The sequence below is a fragment of the Planococcus citri genome, chromosome 1 (genome assembly GCF_950023065.1).
Source record: "Planococcus citri chromosome 1, ihPlaCitr1.1, whole genome shotgun sequence".
In the NCBI taxonomy this organism is placed as follows: Eukaryota; Metazoa; Arthropoda; class Insecta; order Hemiptera; family Pseudococcidae; genus Planococcus; species Planococcus citri.
The window spans coordinates 23,039,463-23,060,628 of record NC_088677.1 but is presented as its reverse complement, the minus strand read 5'-3'; the positions used below and the strand labels follow the sequence as shown (position 1 = coordinate 23,060,628).

General features: G+C 35.0%; 2 protein-coding genes across 2 annotated transcripts; both read right to left on the bottom strand.

Annotated features, from left to right (window-relative positions):
• Nucleotides 1-2,411: 2,411 nt before the first annotated feature.
• LOC135834146 (NFX1-type zinc finger-containing protein 1-like) lies at nt 2,412-3,286 on the bottom strand. Its single transcript, XM_065347989.1, has 2 exons — nt 3,283-3,286; nt 2,412-3,112 (listed from the first exon to the last, which is right to left on the bottom strand). Exons 1-2 carry the CDS (start codon nt 3,284-3,286, stop codon nt 2,412-2,414), a joined length of 705 nt encoding a protein of 234 aa, XP_065204061.1.
• Nucleotides 2,972-20,754, bottom strand: LOC135849926 (NFX1-type zinc finger-containing protein 1-like). The gene is made up of 15 exons (XM_065370582.1): nt 19,461-20,754; nt 15,597-19,306; nt 15,343-15,426; nt 14,774-15,045; nt 14,555-14,698; nt 14,215-14,479; nt 13,942-14,140; nt 10,035-10,341; nt 9,702-9,962; nt 8,788-9,025; nt 8,558-8,717; nt 8,369-8,480; nt 8,081-8,298; nt 4,500-4,789; nt 2,972-4,067 (listed from the first exon to the last, which is right to left on the bottom strand). Exons 2-15 carry the CDS (start codon nt 19,297-19,299, stop codon nt 3,310-3,312), a joined length of 7,011 nt encoding a protein of 2,336 aa, XP_065226654.1. The 5' UTR covers nt 19,300-19,306; nt 19,461-20,754; the 3' UTR covers nt 2,972-3,309.
• Between the last annotated feature and the right edge of the window lie 412 nt (nt 20,755-21,166).

Below are 21,166 nucleotides of genomic sequence, written 5' to 3'. Positions count from 1 at the left end.
TAAAATCCCCAACATTTTTCATCGAAAAAATTGCAATAAAAAAAAAAAAAAAGAACTTTCAAACCAGATCGCGGACCCCATCATTTTATGATGTCATTTTGTGCAGAATTTCATGTGCTTTCTGATGATATAAAATTTTTTGAAATCCTCAAAATTCTTCATCGAGAAAATTGCAATTTTACGAGTTGAAAAAGGCCATAATATGGCTTTTTTTCAACCGTTTTCAGCTTGTAAAATTGCAATTTTCTCGATGAAGAATTTTGGGGATTTTAAAAAATTGTATATCATTTTCATTGGAAAGGGCGTGAAATTCTCTACTAAAAAACACCATAAAATGATGGGGTCACCGATCTGGTATAGACAATGTCAACAGCAAGTCCAACTCACATTTTTTTAAGAAGGACTTTTAGCAGGACATTTTTTAACAAAATAAATGGAGCATAAAAAGTTTATTATTTTACTTCAAAATTGAAAATAAAAGACAAACGAGCTCGAGCGAAGCAAGGGCAAAAGCTCTCGAAAATGAGCATTTCAAGAGATATAAAAAATAATGATTTTATGTGAGATGAGTCACTTATAAGAAGTTTATAATTTTGTGTCAAAATTTTAAAATTCGAATTATGATTTTTTTTTGAAAAATTTGAAATTGAAAAAAAGACGCAAACGGACCCGAGCGAAACGAGGGCAAAATCTCTCGAAAATTAATACAATTTCAACCAATTCAAACTTTGAATAACAAGTTTTTTATTTGGGCGGAGCGAAGAGAGGGCAAAAGCTCTGAAAAATGTGTACTTCAAGTTCTAAAAAATTGTTGGAAAAATCTTTTGAATTTTTCTCGTTGTTATTTCAAAATCGGAAAATCCAGTTGGCAACCATTCGTGTTGGAAATTGGAATTCAAGTTGAAATTTTCAAAATTTTCATTTCTTCAATTAAGTAGGACCTTTTTGCAAACTGACGAGTGAGAATCCGAGAATCGCCAATTTGCCAGCTTCTTCCATTTTTCGGACGCCTAGGGGGACTCCCCCTGCCTCTCCCCTTCGGTACAGCCCTGGAATTTCCTATAGTACCGTGTATGTCAATAATCAAAATCCAAAGGTACCTGTAAGTAGTACTTTCTCATGACTTTCTCCATATATTACGAAATTGTCAAGTTTGAAGAATGAAAAATTATTTCGCAATAAAAAATTCGACATTGATGTCGTTCATCAAGAATAATTCCGCGTTTGAAAAGTTTGAGCGAATCGTTTATATAATTTTTAAAAAACTAAACAGGCGATTTTTAGAATCTCGGAAAAATAATTAATTCACTCCTAGATGAAAGAAAAAAATATTAGTTATGTGGAATGCCAATGTGGAAGAAAAAAGTGTAAACATGAAATTTTACTCCGAAATCCTTTACGATATTGTTCAGATTTCAACTCTAGAGCTTTAGGTATGAAAATAATAAGATGGAGATGAAAACTTGAAACTCATGTTTCGTCACACTCGTGATAGTATACAATTTTATAAAAATTAACATCGAAAAGAACATCAATTTTGTAAATTTTATTTATTTCACAAAATAATCCGATTACAATATGAAAAAATATTCAAAAGTATAAAATACAATCACGAATAATATGTATTATAAATGAACTCGTAAAAATCAGTAAATAGGTGGGTAGGAAATCAATATTATTAGGAAAACATTTTAAAACTACATAGCTTACAAAACGAGAAAAAAAAATTGACGAATGAGCTGCGCCGTATCATTAAAGCGCCGATAAAACATAAGATTTGTGTACGTATTAGGTCCAAAACATTAATTTAAAGCTTGAATTGCAAGGTATTCATTTTTTTTTTTAAAAAGTGACATTTAAATGATAGAAATTTTTTATAACTTTGAGCTTGCTCTCGCCGGATAGGAGTGAATTGAACATTGACTGATGAAATTGAAATTTTTCCTACGTCTTCTTACTGAGGTCATGCGGCCTTATTTTATGGCTGGCTCCCTCAATAATCCCACAAATTTTCAATTCGTGTTTTTAGACTAGGTTTATCTTCAAAAAATAATTTTCAAAAACATTCAGTCAACAAAAAAATATTTCACGAGTCTGCATTTTAGGAAATTTAAAAGAAAAACACACATAATACATACATTTACATATATCACATGAAATGGTAAAAAATAATTTTTTAAAAAGCTCAGGTAACAACGAATATTTTTGGGTTTGAATTTTAGGAATTTTTTCGAGGTAAACATATATGTATCACTCATACATAAATTGGTAATGAAATTTCGTTTAAAAAAAAAATCACAAAAACAAAAAAAACACAAGAATCTAATCTATGAATTTAAAAAGCCAAAATTTGTTTAATCAGCTCGTTCATCAAAATAATCGTAATAATTATCACATATAAAATTCCTCACTTAGTTTCGAGATACGGTGTGCCAATAATTCGATTGAATGTGAGCGTTACTCGATCCTCTTCCGATTACAGCTTTACAGTTAGGACAACTACTACTTTGATTAAACATACCGCAATTCGCTACTGTATAAACATAACCACAATGACATGAGTACCAATGCCCTTGTTGCATGCCGTGTCCTAAATCACGCTGTAAAGCTTCACGTATACTATCTTTTTCCCTCACAGTCAAGCCTACTTGCAATTGATCAAATCTTTTCAAAATCTGTTCGATAATTTGGTCGACATCTTTTGAAAAATCAATTCTCTCTAAAAGAGTAACAGCAGACTTGAAATCAACCGAATTACCCCAGTTTGTTTCGATAAATTTAGGAGTACACTGGATTATATACAAATGCATGTATCGGTCCAGTCTTTGTAATTCAGAATCGAGAAATTCAACTTCGTATTCTTTTAAAGTCGCACATTTCGCCTTGAACGACTGCAGGATTCTGTTCACTTTAATCATAACTTTGGCTCGCAATTCTTCTTTAGTGATACGTGAGAAGTTGTCATTCAATCTTTCAGCGATATTTATGAAAGATTCGCCGGCAATAAGTAATGATTTCAATTCGGAACATCCTTTTCTGTTCGACGTGTTGTTTACTTTTTCGGGTATTTGAACGAGAAGTTCTTGACGAAACCCTTCAAAATCGAACTGACCTGTATTAAAATTTCCTCGTTAATGTACAGCAACCAACCTTTTTTTTTTTTTTTTTTAAAAAAATCGCACATGAAGAATGAGATTCGAATGAATGAGAGTAGGGAATTTCCAACGTGTTACACCGCACTCGAAAATGAACGGGGATAATGTCAACTAGATTAAAATTTACACATTATTATAGGTATAAAATAAGGCATTAATCAAAATGGAAATTCCTTATATCAGCGCCGCTAGACCACGCTGGTCTGGTTGCACCATCCATATCCGAAGCTACTCGCGCAGTTTCCACGTATCGGTGTTCAGTTCCACCAATTTTTTCACCACATTCCGGACATTTGCTTTCTTGCATCGCTCCGCCGCATTCTGTGATGCAGTAGTAATGTCCATTCGTACAGGTAAACCAATGCCCTTGACTGGCCACTCCACCATAAAAATCTTTCGCCATTGCTGTGTGGATCATTCGCTTTTCTTCTTGCGATAATGGAGCACTTTTTAATTCTTTTCGAAGTTTTTCGAATAGTTCGCCGATTTGAGCATCTTGATCATTATCAAAGCATTTTAATCCGTATAAAATGTTACTGATATCAACAGTAATGCCCATTACACTCGGCGAATATCGGTTGATTTTATACTGCGGGTTGTTCTGACATACGCAAAAGTCCACCATTCGGTGATATCTGTTCAATTCTCTTTCCAAGTCGTCAACTTGTTGCGTATTTATCAGTAGCGCTTCGGGATCCACTCGCTTTAAAATTAATTCTAATTTTTTGAATATACGCAATTGTCTACTTTCGGTACATTCGCTCAAATCATTCAAACGAGAGATGATACTAGAGAACATATCGGCGAAAAAATGCATTGCTCTAAGCGCTTGATTTGATATATGCGACTGTTTGCCACGCAATTCCAATTTTTTATTGAATGCAATTACCGTTTTAGGAATCAAATGCAGTTCTGCAACAAATTTACACAAGAATAACTTCATTGCTTTGGCGGAGTCAAAGCTTACATTCAGCTCAGAATGCATAAAATAATGATACCCAGTTACCCACTTATAAATCTAGAAATTTTCGCGCCTGTTCACCTATAAATAGATTGACCACTTTTTTTAGGAATTATTTTCAAGCTTACCTACCTTTCTTGTAAGTTACTAATGAAGAGGGGAAGGGGGAGGGGGCATCTTCATCAGCAACAAAAAAAAAACACAACATTTTTATAACCCAACACTCACTTCAAGAGGCAGACCTATTCTACTACAAAAAAAAGTCAAGTTTCAAAAATTCAAAAAATATTTGCTCCGTTAATTTTTTTTTTACAGAATCCCATTCATTCTTTCTCAGTTCTTCAGAGCGATTTTTAAAACAATTACATAAATGATTTTTTTACCTTTTCTGAACAATTGATCGTTGTTCAAATCCAAACTAAGCAGTTTTTGCGTCAAGCGCGCGCGAATCTCTTTCATTTCTTTTTCGTTACCATATATTTTCTTCTTCACATTTAGGATATCCTGGTAAACCTTTTTCACTTGATTCATATAACGTAGTGTTTTCGCGATCGGCGTTTTACAGATAGGGCACACTTTCATAACTATTTCGCCTTTTTCAGCAGGTAAAGCTATGTACCTGTCCATCGCTTCAGACTCGATGTAATGACCACAATCTACTAGCAAAACGAACCTGCAATAAAAAAACATTGAAATGTTTGATTTTTGAAAGATACTAATTATATACTATGTAAGGTAAGTCGATATATAATACGATAATTCAAATCAGGCAGAATATATAGGCTACATATATTGATTGAAAAAAAAAAAAAAAAAATTAGGTACAAACGTGAATGACTTTATTCGCGTTTTGATTATTATGAGAGAATTTCAAATTTTGTATAGTGACACCAGCAATTTAAAGCAAAAATGTGAAGAATACATTAAAAATCACATAGGTATGTAAGTAATAATTAGAGATGATAAAGGCTATAGGTGGATAAGTATGGCGAATTTGCCCCCGAGAGCTTCTGGGTTGATATTTGCATGGAAGGTGGGTACCCTTGAGCACCTTCCGTCACGAAAGTTTCAGACCCCCAGACCCCCCGTTTTTGAGAAACCACCCCTTTTATAAAATTTCAATAGAAATTTTTTTCTCAGCCCCATGTGAACCGATTTTTTCAATTTTGTGGTATGTTGTAAACATCCATAGGAGGTATCCCCACAAAAATTTTCACCCCCCCTCCCCCCATATTTGCCCCCCCCCAAAATGACGTTTTTTAGCTTTGTTTGCCCGATTTAGCAATAATCATGATTCTGCACAAAAATGGGAATAGGATTTTTAAATGTGTTTTCCCCAAAAGACATATATTTTTTTCAAAAAAAAATTTTTGGTGGGTCGTGGTCAAAAATTGAAAAAACTAACAGAGGGGGTAAAAATGAATTCTGGTGTAAATGATTGTTTTTGGTAAACGAGGTGTCGTTTCCATATGAATCGAACCCCCCGAACACGAATATGACGTCCAATTTAATGCTACCCTCAACCACACCCCTCCAGTGCCTCTGCCCCCACCTCAATTTTTACTATTATACTAAAAATTGACCTATATAATAATATTGGTGTCGTTCTCATATGGATCAAACACCACGAACACGAATATGAAGTCAAAATATTTTATGCTATCCTCATCCACACCCCTCAGATGCCTCTGCCCCCAACTAAATTTTTACTATACTGAAAGTTGAGTTATTTTCATAATATTAGTGTCGTTTTCATATGACTCGAATACCCCGAACACTATTATGACGTCCCATTTGCTACCCTCAACCACACCCCTCCAGTGCCTCTGCCCCCACCTCAATTATTACTATTATATTAAAAATTGAGCTATATAATAACATTGGTGTCGTTTTCATGTAAATCAAACACCCCTAACATGAATATGAAGTCCAATTTAGGTCTACCCGAATCTATCCCCTTCCAGGCTAGGGGCTACAGCCAGCTCCTCGAGAATGTTAAAGTTTGACCCTTGCGATGTCGTTGAGTTTTCAACTTTTGCGAAATATACCTTTAATAGTAATTGATTTGATTTGAAGTAATTACGCCTCACCCTGATAGGGTATTCGTGTTCGGGGGGTTCGATTCATATGGAAACGACACCTCGTTTACCAAAAACAATCATTTACACCAGAATTCATTTTTACCCCCTCTGTTAGTTTTTTCAATTTTTGACCACGACCCACCAAAAATTTTTTTTTGAAAAAAATATATGTCTTTTGGGGGTCGAAAACACATTTAAAAATCCTATTCCCATTTTTGTGCAGAATCATGATTATTGCTAAATCGGGCAAACAAAGCTAAAAAACGTCATTTTGGGGGGGGCAAATATGGGGGGAGGGGGGTGAAAATTTTTGTGGGGATACCTCCTATGGATGTTTACAACATACCACAAAATTGAAAAAATCGGTTCACATGGGGCTGAGAAAAAAATTTCTATTGAAATTTCATAAAAGGGGTGGTTTCTCAAAAACGGGGGGTCTGGGGGTCTGAAACTTTCGTGACGGAAGGTGCTCAAGGGTACCCACCTTCCATGCAAATATCAACCCAGAAGCTCTCGGGGGCAAATTCGCCATACTTATCCACCTATAGCCAACAGGAAATTTATTTTTTGCATGGAAACTTTCAGAAACTTTCGGAAACTTTCCGGAAACTTTCTGGAAATTTATTTTTCTTCAAAGAATGAGGCACACCATACCTGTTTTTAACAAATGCCGGTTTTAAAATGCTATTGGTCAACTACAAACTGATGAATTTCCAATAATTCTGTTTTTTTCATTTATTCTCATATTTCTGCTATAAAATGTCATTTGTGTGATGTTTTATGAATTAAAAAATGTGACCAAGTTCAAAAATTCAACGATTACTTCACAAAAAATAAAAAACTGCACCAGAAAAATTCTAAATAATGAAGAAAAAAATGCAGGGATGTGAACCAAAATTTTCAACTGTAACACTGGAACTGGAATCAACCAAAAAATTTTCGTCCTTTCGGGGAAATAATTTTTAATTTTTTATCCAATTAGACTTTACTTACTGAAATCAAAACAAAAATTGGAATTGGAACCCAAATTTGAAATTTTCATTTCTCTAACCATAAACTTGTAACCTTTGAATAAATTTGGTTAATTATGGTCCATGAAATTTGCGACAATTGAGACAAATATCGCCATATTCTCTCATTAGTCATTGAATAATTTTTTTTATTTTAAAAAATTAATTCTTGAATCATTGACAAAATGACAATCCATATGCGTAAAAAAAAAACAAAAGTATTAATGAATTTCTCATTTTTCACATTCTGAACTTTGTCTGCATGGAAATGAATCTGAACTCTGAAGAGTCCTTGAACTTCTTTAAGGAGACAACTAATTATAGGTTTTTATTTTTGAAAAAATGTGCAGTATTTTTTTTAATTTCAAGAAATTGTCTCGAAATGGTTCATCCGGAGGTTTGTTATTTGTTACACCTGTTGAAAAAATGATACCAAGGTCGTGTATATACGCGTATTTTGAAAATTTCATTCAAAAATTTTTTTTAAAAACCAAGAAAAACATATTTTATTGTTTTAAATGTCATAATCTAGTGGTGTTTGTAGCATTTCCTTATTATGAATGAAAATGCTGAACTCTAGTGAATGTTTTGGTGAAAATTTATAAATTTCATAGATTTCCATGAAAATGGAAATTTAAAAATTTGAAAGTTTCCGGAAAATTTCCTGAAAAATTTCAAGAAAGTTTCCGTTGAAAGTTTCCTCTCATCTCTAGAATAATTGAGTTTTCTATAAAAAATTCTAAAAAAAACACAAAGCAGGTAAGTGAAATGATCTAGATACTTTTTCAATAGAAGATTGATTCGACCTATCAGGATGTTTTCATCACCTCACAGGAATACTTTAAAAAGTTCAAAACTTTAATAGAATTTTACCTCGCATCTTCTTCGTCTTCGTTACCGAAAAGAATAGTAGTAACTTCGTCTTGATCGCAAATACGACATTTATCTGGACAAGGCTCTCCGCAAAATCCGATGCAGTCGTGATCACACTTCAATTTTTTAGCGCAAGGTTCGTAACATGGGTCTCGATCGCAAACATCTCCGCATTTCTTAGAACATCTCTTATGAGCACACCGCCATTCGCATTTTTCCTATAAATTGTTGGAAGGATGCAAATTCGAGCTCAATTTTTTATTTTGATCTAATCTAAGAAATACTTACTTTGCAATGGACGCAAGGCACACCACATTTCTTTGGACATTTGGAATGTTTACACCGGTATTGGCAGTTTTTGGTGCAGGGTGGACATACGTTTCGACAAGGAAATGAACAACTGGTTAAAAATTTAAGTCCAGATTATTATTTCATAGGAACTGGATGAAATTACAATAAAACTTGAACAGTACTTGCCTATGGCCACAAACCAAAACGTTGCCGCATTTATTTTCACAAGTTTTGTGTAAACGACCCTGCCAACAAGAGCCACAAGTACCAGTACAAAGATCGCCACATTTTAGAAGCCCGTCACATAGTTCAGAGCAATAAGGAAGCAATTCTTCTGCATCGATTGCTTTAAAACATGAAATAATAGATTAAAGAAGGAATACAGAGATATTGGTTAAAAATTTGCATATATTTACTTTCGTTTCTTCTCCAACACGAAACATTGGCGTATTCATGACCACACAACGCTCGAACACGATTAGACTTGACTATTTCTTCACATCGCTTCGTGCCGCATAATTCTCCGCAGAGTGACTTACATTTGTGGCCGCAAATTGTAACACGCTGGCATTGTTCTCGGCATAATCTTTGTTCTGGTGCTACCGAACATTCCAATTTTATTTCGTGACCACAATTTGGTACACGTTTTTTCACCTAAAAATGTTAAATTTGAACTTTTAAGGGCCGATTCCGCATACACGATTGCATACCCAGGCCCCCTGATTTTCAAGTGTTGAGATCTCGAGATCTATCCGACGCAAATCGGTGAAATTTGAAATATAGATACTATGAAGCAATTAGAGAAAAATGTTCGATGGGATTTTTAATTACTTGAATAGTTTTGGAATTATCAATGATTGAAAAGTGTTCAAATTTCGTTCATTTTCAATTTCAAATTCTGCGAAAAATACTCAATCAAATGAAAATCGCTTCCGACATTTTCTTTTAATTGTTTCAAAGTATATATATTTCAAATTTCATCTAATTCTGTTCAGTAGATCTCCAGATCTGAAGATGCATGCTGATAAGCAAGGTTTACACGCTGCTAGTTTATTCAATGCAAGCAACCGCAACTACTGCAAGTAACTTGATTTTTTAATTAATTGACAGATTATCCATTCTATTTCACGATGAAAAATAATAAATACAAGTAAATTTATTTGATCAAAGATGATCAAGTACTTAAAAGTGAATGTACTTGAATTAAGTAAACTTGCAACGTGTGAATCTTAGTCAAGGATTCTGCCTGCTGCTTATGCAATAAAATATGCGGAATCGGCCCTTAATTCCGAAATAATAGTCAAAACTCCGGTATATTGGTGATACTAACTATGTTCTTGCAAGGTTTACAATCCTCGTAACATTTCTTTGGGCAAATAACATTACAATCAGAACATTTTCTATTGCACCGATTGTAACATTTTACTCTATCCAGATTGGCGGAGCACATAAGATTGATCGAGTGACCGCATACCAATGCAAAATCAACGCGTACTTTACATTTTCCGCAATCTTCAAAACATAACTTTTCACATTTATGCTCCTTGGAACATCCGTCATTTATTTTATCGCACGGCTTTTTACATTTATACTGTAAAACAGAAGCAGCAGAAAATTAGTACTTATCCAAAATGACAATTCCTTACTCAAGGCAAGCGCTTACTTCTAAATGATCAGGATCATTGGTCTTATGACAGTTTTTAACGCATTGGTGACCACATTCCAGCCGATCTTCACAAGGGAAAGTACAATGGACTTCTTCAATTGACTGGTGACATTTCTTTTTGACTTCATGCAAACAATGTTCTAGAACAACACTGACTTCAACTTGACAGGGATGTTGCAGGTAATCTTTGAAACACTGCAAGGTAACCATGTGGCCACAAGGTAAGGCACGTTCAACTGGTACAGTACACTGTCCGCAGTCCTCGTAGCAGTACTTTTTGCACTCGTGGTTTTCGATGCATTTTCTGATTAAACATAAATCGAAATGAAAATCGATTAAAATAATTTTTTTAAATGAGAAATGTAAAATGTTTCAGATACTATGAGGTCAAATTCAAATTACGACATATATTGGAAATGGAAAACAATTTCTGAAAATGAGTTGAGTAACATTTGGATAGGACTAAAGACGTTTCAAATTTTCATTCCACACAGTTGTTCTATTCGATCACATAAGAAAGGCGTTTCTGCGTTTTAGATAAAGAGACAAAGTTAAATAATTTTTAGCAGAGTTGGCGCGATTCCAGGAGCTTGAGAATCGGATTCCAAATGGTGTGATTCCACAAAATTTTGAGTCCCGATTCCGCTTATCAGATTCGCCAGATATAGGAATCCGAATCCGAATCGTAATTTTCGATTCCGATTCCTTTCGCGACTCCGATTCAGATTCCACTCACGACTCATCTTAGGATCCTCTCACGACTCCAACCAGATTCCTCTCACGACTCCAGCCAGATTCCCATCACAACTCCTTAAATTTCATAAAAATGAAGCATTGAAGATGAAATGAAAATGAACATTCTAACAAACATTAGTAAATAAATATAAAGGCTCGTCTGTACTGGTACCTAATTAAAAAGCAAGAAATAAAATAAATTGAAAAATGAAAATCATTCTGTTGTTCTGTAGCTGTATTTTGTTTTTCAATGAATTCAGGAATATTACAAATAATATCTGTAAATGTAAGATAGAAATAAATTCTACTTATTCCACTGAGGCACTGATTTTTCAATTCAGCAGTTTCATACATATATTCGAAAAAATGATGCTTTTTTCATTCACATTATTTGTTGAAGAATCCCCCCCTCCCCCCCCAAAAAAACAAATCGATTGGAAACGGTTTCAACCCGTTTTGAGCAATTCTGGAGCCTCCAGCCGATTTTTTAAACTCGAAATTCTCACAAAATTCCATCAAATTGGAGTTGAAAAGCTAAAATTTATTCTAAAAACTAATTTCAATACGCTACGAAGTACTGCAGGTAAATTTCAAGTCATTTTAGAGCCTCCAACGCATTTTTTGAAAATTATTGGAGCCTCCAGTAGATTTTTTAAACTTGAAATTACCCCAAAATTTCATCAAACCAAGATGGACAGTCAAAATTCATTCTGCAAACTGATTTTAATACGCTACGAAGTTGACTGATGGTGAATTTCAAGTTGTTTTGGAGCCTTCTGCAACTTTTTGAAAGGTTGTATGACGTTTTTTTGGAAAAGTGAAATTTCCTAAAAGTAGCTGGAAGCTTCAAAACCATTTGAAACCACCATGTAGTCTGCGAAGTAAATTTCAGCTTGCCAACTCCATTTGATAAATTAATGTTGGAGACATTTCAAGTTTCAAAAATCTACTGGAGGCTCGAGTAATTTTCATAAAAGTCGCTCGAGGCCCTAAAATGACTTGAACCCACCTGAAGTCGTTTTCAGAGGGTGTTAAAATCAGCGTTGTGAAAACGTTATTTTATCAAAAACGAAAAAAAACGAAATTTTTGTAGTTAAAAGCAACATAACGTTAAACGAAAACGATTCGTTTTTTATAACGATATTTAACGTTAAACGAAATAAATTTTTCGTTTTTTTTTCGTTTTCACTTTTTTTTCATGTGGCTGCGCAGCAATGATAAATGTCGAAAAAAGGAACAAAAAGTAGGTTGGAATGAGACTTGAGAGCAATGAGAGGTAGATTTCACAGGGTATATGTGTAAAAAAAACTGGCCAGTATGATGAAATAATGCATTCTTTTTAATTCTAAAATGATGCAAAAAGGCACGTTCTATGTTCCACCTCGTCGCGCATCCCCAGTGCTAACTGGTTGCTGGTATATGTTTCCAATGAAAGCATATCATCATATACCTAGCTGCAATCTCCTGTCTGGTGGTGACTTCATCCCTTAGCTAATATTGCCTTAAGGGCCAATACAATTACAAATTTACAATAGAAAAGGAAGCGCGACTTCAACAGGTTCCCTGCCTTTGCCTCGGCCACAAAATAGCAACATTATTGTCCTCTGTGACACCCTCCCCTTTTCCTGTACCTACTTATCATAGTTTTTTCAAGTTGAAAAGTGTGAACATGTATTTGTCAGTAGGTACTATGGTACTAGTATTATAGGTATGCACTTATGCAGTGCTTTTTTTACTCTCATTGTCATTTTTCGTATAAGAAATCAAGTGCTCTAATCCAAGTTGGTGAATATAAATTTTGAATCTTTGATTTTTTCATTTTTCTGCACTTTTTTTCGGCCAAAATTAATGTTTAGATGATTGGAACTAGTGCATAAAAAAAATAACGAAAAAAACGTTATTAACGAAAAAAAACGTTTTTTTAAATAACCAAACAAAACGTTATATAACGAAAACGTAATTTTTGCAAAATTGAAAACGAAAACGAAAAACGAAAACGAAATCATTTCGTTTTCACAACGCTGGTTAAAATTGGAGTGTAGAGTAAATTTCAGCTTTCCATCTCCACAAAAAATTGCCAAACCCCCCCCCCCACTACTTATTGCTACATCACGGTTAAACGAAACATTTTCTCTGAAAAAAAAGTCGCGATTTTGAAAATAGGGCGTAGGTACGGTGGGAGGTTTTTGGGAAGCTCTGCATCTGATTATGAACCAGAATTTTGACTTGAATTGGAATATGAATCATGGGTCCTTTCTGGTTTAAAAAATTTTCACATAACGCTTTTTTTTTGTAAAGCGCCCAGAAAAATAAGGAGAAATCCCAACTATTTGAGCATACCCGCGTGCCATCGTAACTAGTAGAAATTTTGGAGAATTTTTGGAAAAAAGTAATTCTGTTGCTAAAAATTCCTTCATCTTTCATCCCAACAAACGTGTAAATTTCCCCCGCATTTTTTAAGAGTTCAGTTTTCAAAATCTGGAAAATTTCAATTCGATTTTCTCGATAATTTGATTTTAAGAAAAAAATCGCGAACGCGAACGGCGTTTGTTTTGACTCCAACTCTGCTTTGTAAAATTTTACGGAAATTTGATTTTTTAAAGAAAAACTAAAACGTCGAACCATTTCGAGTAGCTCTGCAGAACAACAAATTTTCAAAATTTTCTGCCAAAACCCGGGCAAAAGCTTTCGAAAATTGAATTGTGGCCCCAGTTGGTGTAAATGGGAGTAATTTCAATTCCAAGTACGGTTTTTGCCACCCTCCTTTCACTTCTTGATCGAATTGGCAACAATAATTCGGCTAATTCATTTGCGTCCAAGTCCGGAGTGTTCCATGACCGCTCAATTTTTTTAGAATTCAAACTTTTAAAGCCAAGAGTCTAGAGAATCGTAATGAGGAGTCGCGAGAATCGAAATATCGGAGTCGCGAGAATCGAAATATCGGAGTCGCGAAAATCGAAATATCGGAGTCGCGAGAATCAAATTACCGGAATCGCGAATCATATTACATTTGCGATTCCTGCTTGAAAAGAGTCAGATTTCACATTTTTCGATTCATCTGTCAGGTGAATCGAAAATGGAATCCGATTCCGGAATCGGATTCATGCGATTCTCACGACTCCTTAAAAAAATCGGAATCGCGCCATCTCTGATTTTTAGAGTCAATTACTTCAAGCATTTTTCACGACACGTCTTCTCCAAATGTTCCATATCGATTTTATGACACAAAAGTTGACATTTGTGTCCGCAATCCATAATTTCATGGCAGAAGTTATGACAGCCACCTTCAATAACATTATTAAAATCTTTCTTGAGAGATACTTGTGTATACACATCATGCTTATCGCAATACAATGTCAGCTTCGGTCCTACAATGAAATATCAACACGAATTGAAAAGCTATGCAATTAAAAAAAAAGTTGAATCATTGAATATTTCATACCAATGGCTTTCTGCTGAATTAACTCTTCTTTAATGTTTTTCCATAAGTTGGAACTCGACAGGATATCCATATTTCCGATTATGTACAATCCAATTTTCGCTCTCGACAGAGCAACGCAGACACGATTTTCAATATTCAAGAAACCAATGTTTCCTTCCTTGTTGCTTCGCACTAGTGATAGTAGTATGATATTGTTTTCTTCGCCTTGGTATTTGTCAACTACAATGACTTTCACGCTTTTCATAATAGCGTGATCGCGCTTCATCTACCAAACAATTGGGTATTAAAAATTTTTTTGCAAATGATCAAGAAATAAATTACTTCTACAAGAAATAGATACCTCTCTCAAGAGGAACATTTGACCAGTATAAGTGGTCAAAATCGTAATTTGGTCTGCAGGGTAGCCTTGAAGAAGAATGTAGCGGCATAATTGTATCATGAAATCTGCTTCAAATTTGTTTTTTCTTGAAGATGAATTATCTACCTGAAAACAAGCAAACAGACCGAATAAAATTTGCATGTTGATGTCAATTGAATGTCCAAAATAGTTTCAACTCGCCTGTTCTTCATAAACATTATGTTCAACAAAGAATAAGTTTTTGGTAATTCCCTTGACAGAAGGATATTCCAAAACAGACTCGTGATTTTTTAGATCAGGGTAGATCGATGGTACAATCAGGCTTGATATTTCGGGTCGCATTCGATGCTGAATCTGCAGCTGAGGACAATACATGTGATTGTTGATCATGCGTTCGAATAACGAGACATCGATGTTATAGTGTTTTGATAGTTCATAAACGGCGGCACTCGGTTTCAGCTGTTTGTGATCACCTGTAAAAGTAATGAACAAAATCAAAACCATATCCCTATAAAAATTGTCATAAAACTGAGTTCTTGATTTTTTTGCTCCAGAAAAGAATTTTGTTCAACTCGAAAAAAATTTAGTGCATGAACAGGATAATTAGAAAGTTAGGTACTTAAGTACTGAAAACTCTACGGAAAAATTGAAGGGGGGGGGGAATGCGCCTATTTTTTTCAAGAAACTTCGCATGGTGAGTATTTGTTACGTAACTTACTCCACATGATATTTAGGCTGAATACGAAGAGAACAAGATAAACAAAACTGACCTATCAAAATTACGTGTTCGCATTTTTTGCTCAACGAAACTACAATATGAGCCTCCAATACTTCGGCCGCTTCTTCGACTATCACTGTGAAAACAAAAATTAATGCGTCATTAAATATTTCAGACTTGATAAAGTTCTCTGCTTAACTTTTAAAATGTAAGCATGAATTGAAAATCACATCAACGAACTCATTAAAACAAAATCATCAGCTAAATAATTTAACATTACTTATCGAATAAATTCTCACTACTTACCAACTGCGGGACTCAATGTTTTCAATAAAAGCTGAAGCCGAGCGGCACATGTCGTAGTCATTCCTACAACAAGAGAGTTTTTCACAACATGAAGGTCCTCTATTTGTTTGAGTTCTTCATACTGTTGCAACTTGGAACGATAATCAGCATCCAAATTTTTTAACTGCTTCGTGAAATTATTTTTCAATGCCGATACCCAACTCCAATAAATACGCCATCGTTGATCAATTGGTATCTCGTGTAAGTTGACATAAGGTGGATTATACTCCTCAGACGAATCCAATGCAGCTCTATGAAGATAAAACTCCAACATTCTATGTCGAATGTTAGTGTTTTTGAGCTCCTCAATTAACTCACATTCCGCATTATGATATTCGCTGAAGTCCTCAAATTTGTGTTGATTTTTTTCCAACTCTGACAACTTCGAATCGGTTTCGAGCAATGCTTTTTCTAAACCTTCCACTGAAACGCAATACTTCACGGACATATCAGTTGTGCGTATTTCTTGCTCGTCAAAAACTTCATCGTCATTAACCAGCATATTCGCTTCCATTGTTTCGTCATCTTCCTCGTCGAGAAATTCGTCATTTTCAAATTCCATAGATTCGTCCGAATCAACGTTACTATTATTGGTAAGTTTATGGTCAGCACTGTTTTGAGCTACGGAAGGATCGTCGTTGATTTCTATCGGCAGTAACCATTCGAGTAAGATACGTTCATTATATATTGCCTGTTTGAAAACTGGTTTCATTACTTCGCTCAAAATTCCAAATGACAAGATTCCTTCGGGAGTTTCGATTATTTTCTTTTCCTCGCTCTTTTTTCTTAGTTGAAACAAAATTCTTTTCATTTCGTCGCGACATTTATTCATAGTTGGTTGTAACTTTCTAGCTTCTCTGCGCAGGTTTATTAGATTTTCTCGACCACGTAAATTGTACGGTTTCAACTCGTTGCTTTTGGACTGGCCACCTACTCTGACAATCCTTTGAGTGAAGTTCAAAATTCCTTCAAGAAATTGATCCAAAGCATGGTTCGTGTAACAAACCAGTAAAATGGGCGTTTTAAAAACGTTGGGGTTGATATTTATATTATTCAGGAGCACTTCGACGATCTTTAATCCAAGATAGGTTTTTCCGGTACCGGGAGGACCTTGAATCACAGTAAAATTACTTCTCAGTGCGGTCCTGAACGCGTTGTATTGATATTCATCGAAACCGATGATCGAACGATTCGGCCAATTATTATTCAATGCTAGGTTAACGGAGTAGTCGTAAATGTAAAAGTCCACTGATTTTCTAATATATTCAGGAAGATCTACAGCGGTGTTTCCGTTGACAATGAACTGCCTCATTGGGAAGTCATTCTCGTTGTATTCCTTGAGCGCTTTCATCACTAGGCAATAAGGTTCAAAATATACTTCGCTTTCTGCCATGAGGAATGGCTGATTCAACATTTCCTGCTGCAATGGCTCATCTCCAACCAATTTGACAAGAATGCGCCCTTTTTTCAGCCTTTCTAAATCTCTGTTGTATACAATAGCAAAGAAAAATGATTCGAAATTATCGCGAGTAAATAGTAGTAAGGAGCCGAACATAAACCATTTGCTGTATTCCCATTTTACATTTTTCAATCTTCCACTCGAGTTTAAATTCACGATATATGCTACTTGATTTTCTTTGGTGACTTCGATATTTTCTATTTGCACATTCGGATAAAACCGCACACTTTCGTATTTGTACTTGGGCTTGGCTTGAATTGCAATCGCATCTTTGTAACTACGCAACCCCTTTCTCAACGGACCTACAAAATCTTCCCTGATTAATCGAAATTGAACATCTAAATAATGATTGACATCTTCGTACGCTCCTTTTATTTTATTTGGTCTTATGAAACCGAAATCGTATCGATTCAAATCTTCCTGCGTTGGATATAAACTCAATTTGCGAAAATCATCCGGAGGTGGCATATCACTGACTGGTTCAAAATACTGTCGACGAGGTTTCTCAACTTTTTTTTCACGTACTCGTATATTGGTTTCATCTTCGAGCATTTTCTTCAGATTTGCTAGTTCTTCCACAACAGTTTTGTCAATTTTTACTGGTAAAAACTGTTTTATCAGAACAACGCTCATTTCAGTTTTGGTTAAAAATTTACTAAAATTTTTATCCACTGCAACTGTCGGTATAGTTTTGATGACAGCGGAATAAAAAGCAACGAGGTTAGATATAAAAGAATTCAAACTTTCATTCCTTTTTGAATTATTTTCCAAGGCGATTTCACCCAAATAACGTGATATATGATCCAGTAAGGAAGACTCGCAAAAAAATTGCAAAATTTGAATCCTGTTACCTCTAAAATCAGAGTCACATAATTTGCGAACTGTTTCCATAATCAGTATGATCCAATCCGGTTGCAATACTTCTCTCTTCAAGACAAAATTGATATCAGCCTTTGGTCTGAGAATTTCAAGAATCATTTCGTGTGGCTCTTTTTCAGACAACGCTTTCAAATACTTGTAACCTATGAACATTTTGGATTCGTTCCTGTTGCCATTTTTGTTCAAAGATTGGGATCCTTTTCTATCTTCGTCGTGTTCATTATGTCTTTTAAAACGACCCGTTTCACTTCGTTTTTCACTTTTGTTACGTTCGTTACGTTCATTGAATTCATTTCTGCGGTCGAGTTTATGATATCTGTCTTCACGACTAGATCCTTGTTCATTTTCAATGGATTGAAATTCAGCAGCTTTTTCATTCAACATAGGTTTTCCGTCACACCTGTTAGTTCGTTCGGTTCCTGAATGCGTGAGACGTTGTCTAGCGGATGATGATCGCGGATAAGATGACAGAACTCTAAACGTACTTGATCTGCTCATTGTACTTTCAGCGCCGGATGAATCGTTTTCATTGTCATAGGTTTTGGCAGAAACTTGAATGTTTTTTCTTTGAGATTTATTATAATTTCTTGAATTATTTCCCGGACGATTGGATTCGTTCCTGTTGCCATTTTTGTTAAATGATCGGGATCCATTTCTATCTTCATCGCGTTCATTTTGTCTTTTAAAACGACCCATTTCACTTCTGTTTTCACATTGGTTACTTTCATTAAATTCATTTCTACGGTTGCGCTTGTGATATCTGTCAGCACGACTTGATCCTTGTTCATTTTCAATGGATTGAAATTTAACAGCTTTCTCATTCAACCCAGGTTTTCTGTCACACCTGTTAGTTCTTTCGGTTCCTGAGAGCGTAAAACGTTGTCTGCCGGATGATGATGATCGCGGGTATGACGGAACGCTAAACGTACTTGATCTGCTCATTGTACTTTCAGCGCCGGACGAATCGTTTTCATCGTTGTAGCTTTTGGCAGGAACTCGAATGTTTTTTCTTTGAGATACATTGAAAGTTTTTGAATTACAATCTCTCATTTGAAGGTTCCTCGATCCGCAGTCAGTTTTATCTGATGTATTATTACTGAATTCTCTGTCAGCTTGATTAGAATTTCTCCAAGAATTTCTGTCGTGTTCAGAGCGCTTGAATTTAAAACGATCGGTTGATGTGCTTGCCTGAGCGCGGTGATGGCCTCTACCTCTACCACGGCCCAATGGTCGATTACCTGTGATACTGAGGTTGCCGACATCGAGACGTTCTTCAGGTAAGTTTGAAACTCCAAAAAACTGTTCATCTCGCCTTTTCTGGTCCATATTTAATCTGAAAAATGAATACGTAAGCACACGTCAACACTATTTACGTATTTACACAGTGAGCAGAAATAGAATACAATCTAATCAGAATAGAAAAAAGTTTGACTAGGTGTAGATTCAACAGACTGATGGTTCTAAATAATTTTATTTTACGTAGGTACCTGTAGTATGGATCATCAAGAACATCTCATACAATAAATCAGTCATAACCAACACGGGCACGAAATTCCATCGATAACATTCACTACAAAATAATTACTCAAGTACAATAGTACAAAGACGCTAGGAATATCACCGTGAAAACTGAAAATGAAGTAAAGTTGGATGATGAAAAGTCCGTCGCAATATCGGGAAGGCAACTAATGAAAGCTACAGCCTTTTGCATTCCTAATATTCCATGATGAACGAGAACGACAGAATCAGTATACGTTCGTTCATACTTCTCACATTTTCTTCGATTGCTCGCGAGTTCGGATAAACTTTTATGTGCTTTAAAATTTAAGGGAATGAAATTCCATATCGATTGATGTTAAATTTTAATCACTTCGCCAAAAAATAACCATCTCATGAATACTTTCATTTACAGATTTTAGCATTCTACATCTGTTAAGTATAAGTACATAATTACGTGTTTTAAAAAATTGAAATGTTTGGAATTTCATCCTTTATAATTTGAGTTTTTTCCCGAAAGTTCTACCTTTCACTGTTCAAATTTTCAAAAGTTCTCGAAGTTTGAAGTGGCGAAAACGGGGCCAAAACCAACTGGAGGTGGTAAGTATCGAACTGCACTAAAATTACTCAACATTTTCAGTGAACACGTAATGTTATCCTCTTTAAAATGATCATTTACCGAAAGTTGTACCTTTTATCGTTCAAAAGTTCTTGAAGATCAAAGTTGACTAAAGTGATCACTGATCAACACCAAAAGTGAAAGTGACTGATAAGTGATAATGGTGATAGTAACACAATTTGATCTTGATCACTTTCCGCAACTTTGATCTTCAAGATCTTTTGAACGATTTAACAAAGAGATTTCGGCAGATAACCATTTTAAAGAGGATAAAATTTCGAACATTTTTCTGTATCAAAATACATAATTATGTGTTCGGTGAAAACGTTGAGTAATTTTAGTGCAAAATTCAATACTTAGTACGCGCAGCTGGTTTTTACCTTGTTTTCGCAACTTCGAACATCGAGAACTTTTGTATGGTGAACGATAGAGCTTTGGGAAGAAGACCGCTCTAAAGAGGCTACACTTACAAACATTTTCTGTGATTTAAAAATTAATACAACACATGTTCTCCCTGAAAATTTTGAGTATTTTTAGTTTAAAGTTCACACTTCACAGATGTAAAATGCAAAAATCCGTAAACAAAAGTATTCATAAGATAATCATTTTTTGGCGAAATGATGAAAATTCAAAATCAATCGATAGGGAATTTCATTGTCTTTAATTTTTAAGTACATAAAAGTTCACTCAAACTCGCGAGCAATCGAAAAAAATTGCATCTTTTAAGGGTATTCACACCGTTATCACTAAGTGTGGTTTCTGGTTGCATACCAGTTTTTCCTTAACAAATATGTTTACATTTGGTGATTTACCTCGCGAACGACCAAAAATCACGAACTATCTATCACTTCCAGATCGATGCTACATCGATGATTTTCTTCAAAATAATCGGAAATAATCGATTAATCGACGGCGATTAATCGACCGATTAATCGACGGCGATTAATCGGTCGATTAAATCGACGGCCAAACACAGCAAAACATGACGTCATGCGGAACGATCGGTACCTTGGCCCATTGCAACTTAACCATTGACCAATGAAAAAGCCTGAAATATTAGTACAATATAGGTAGCGC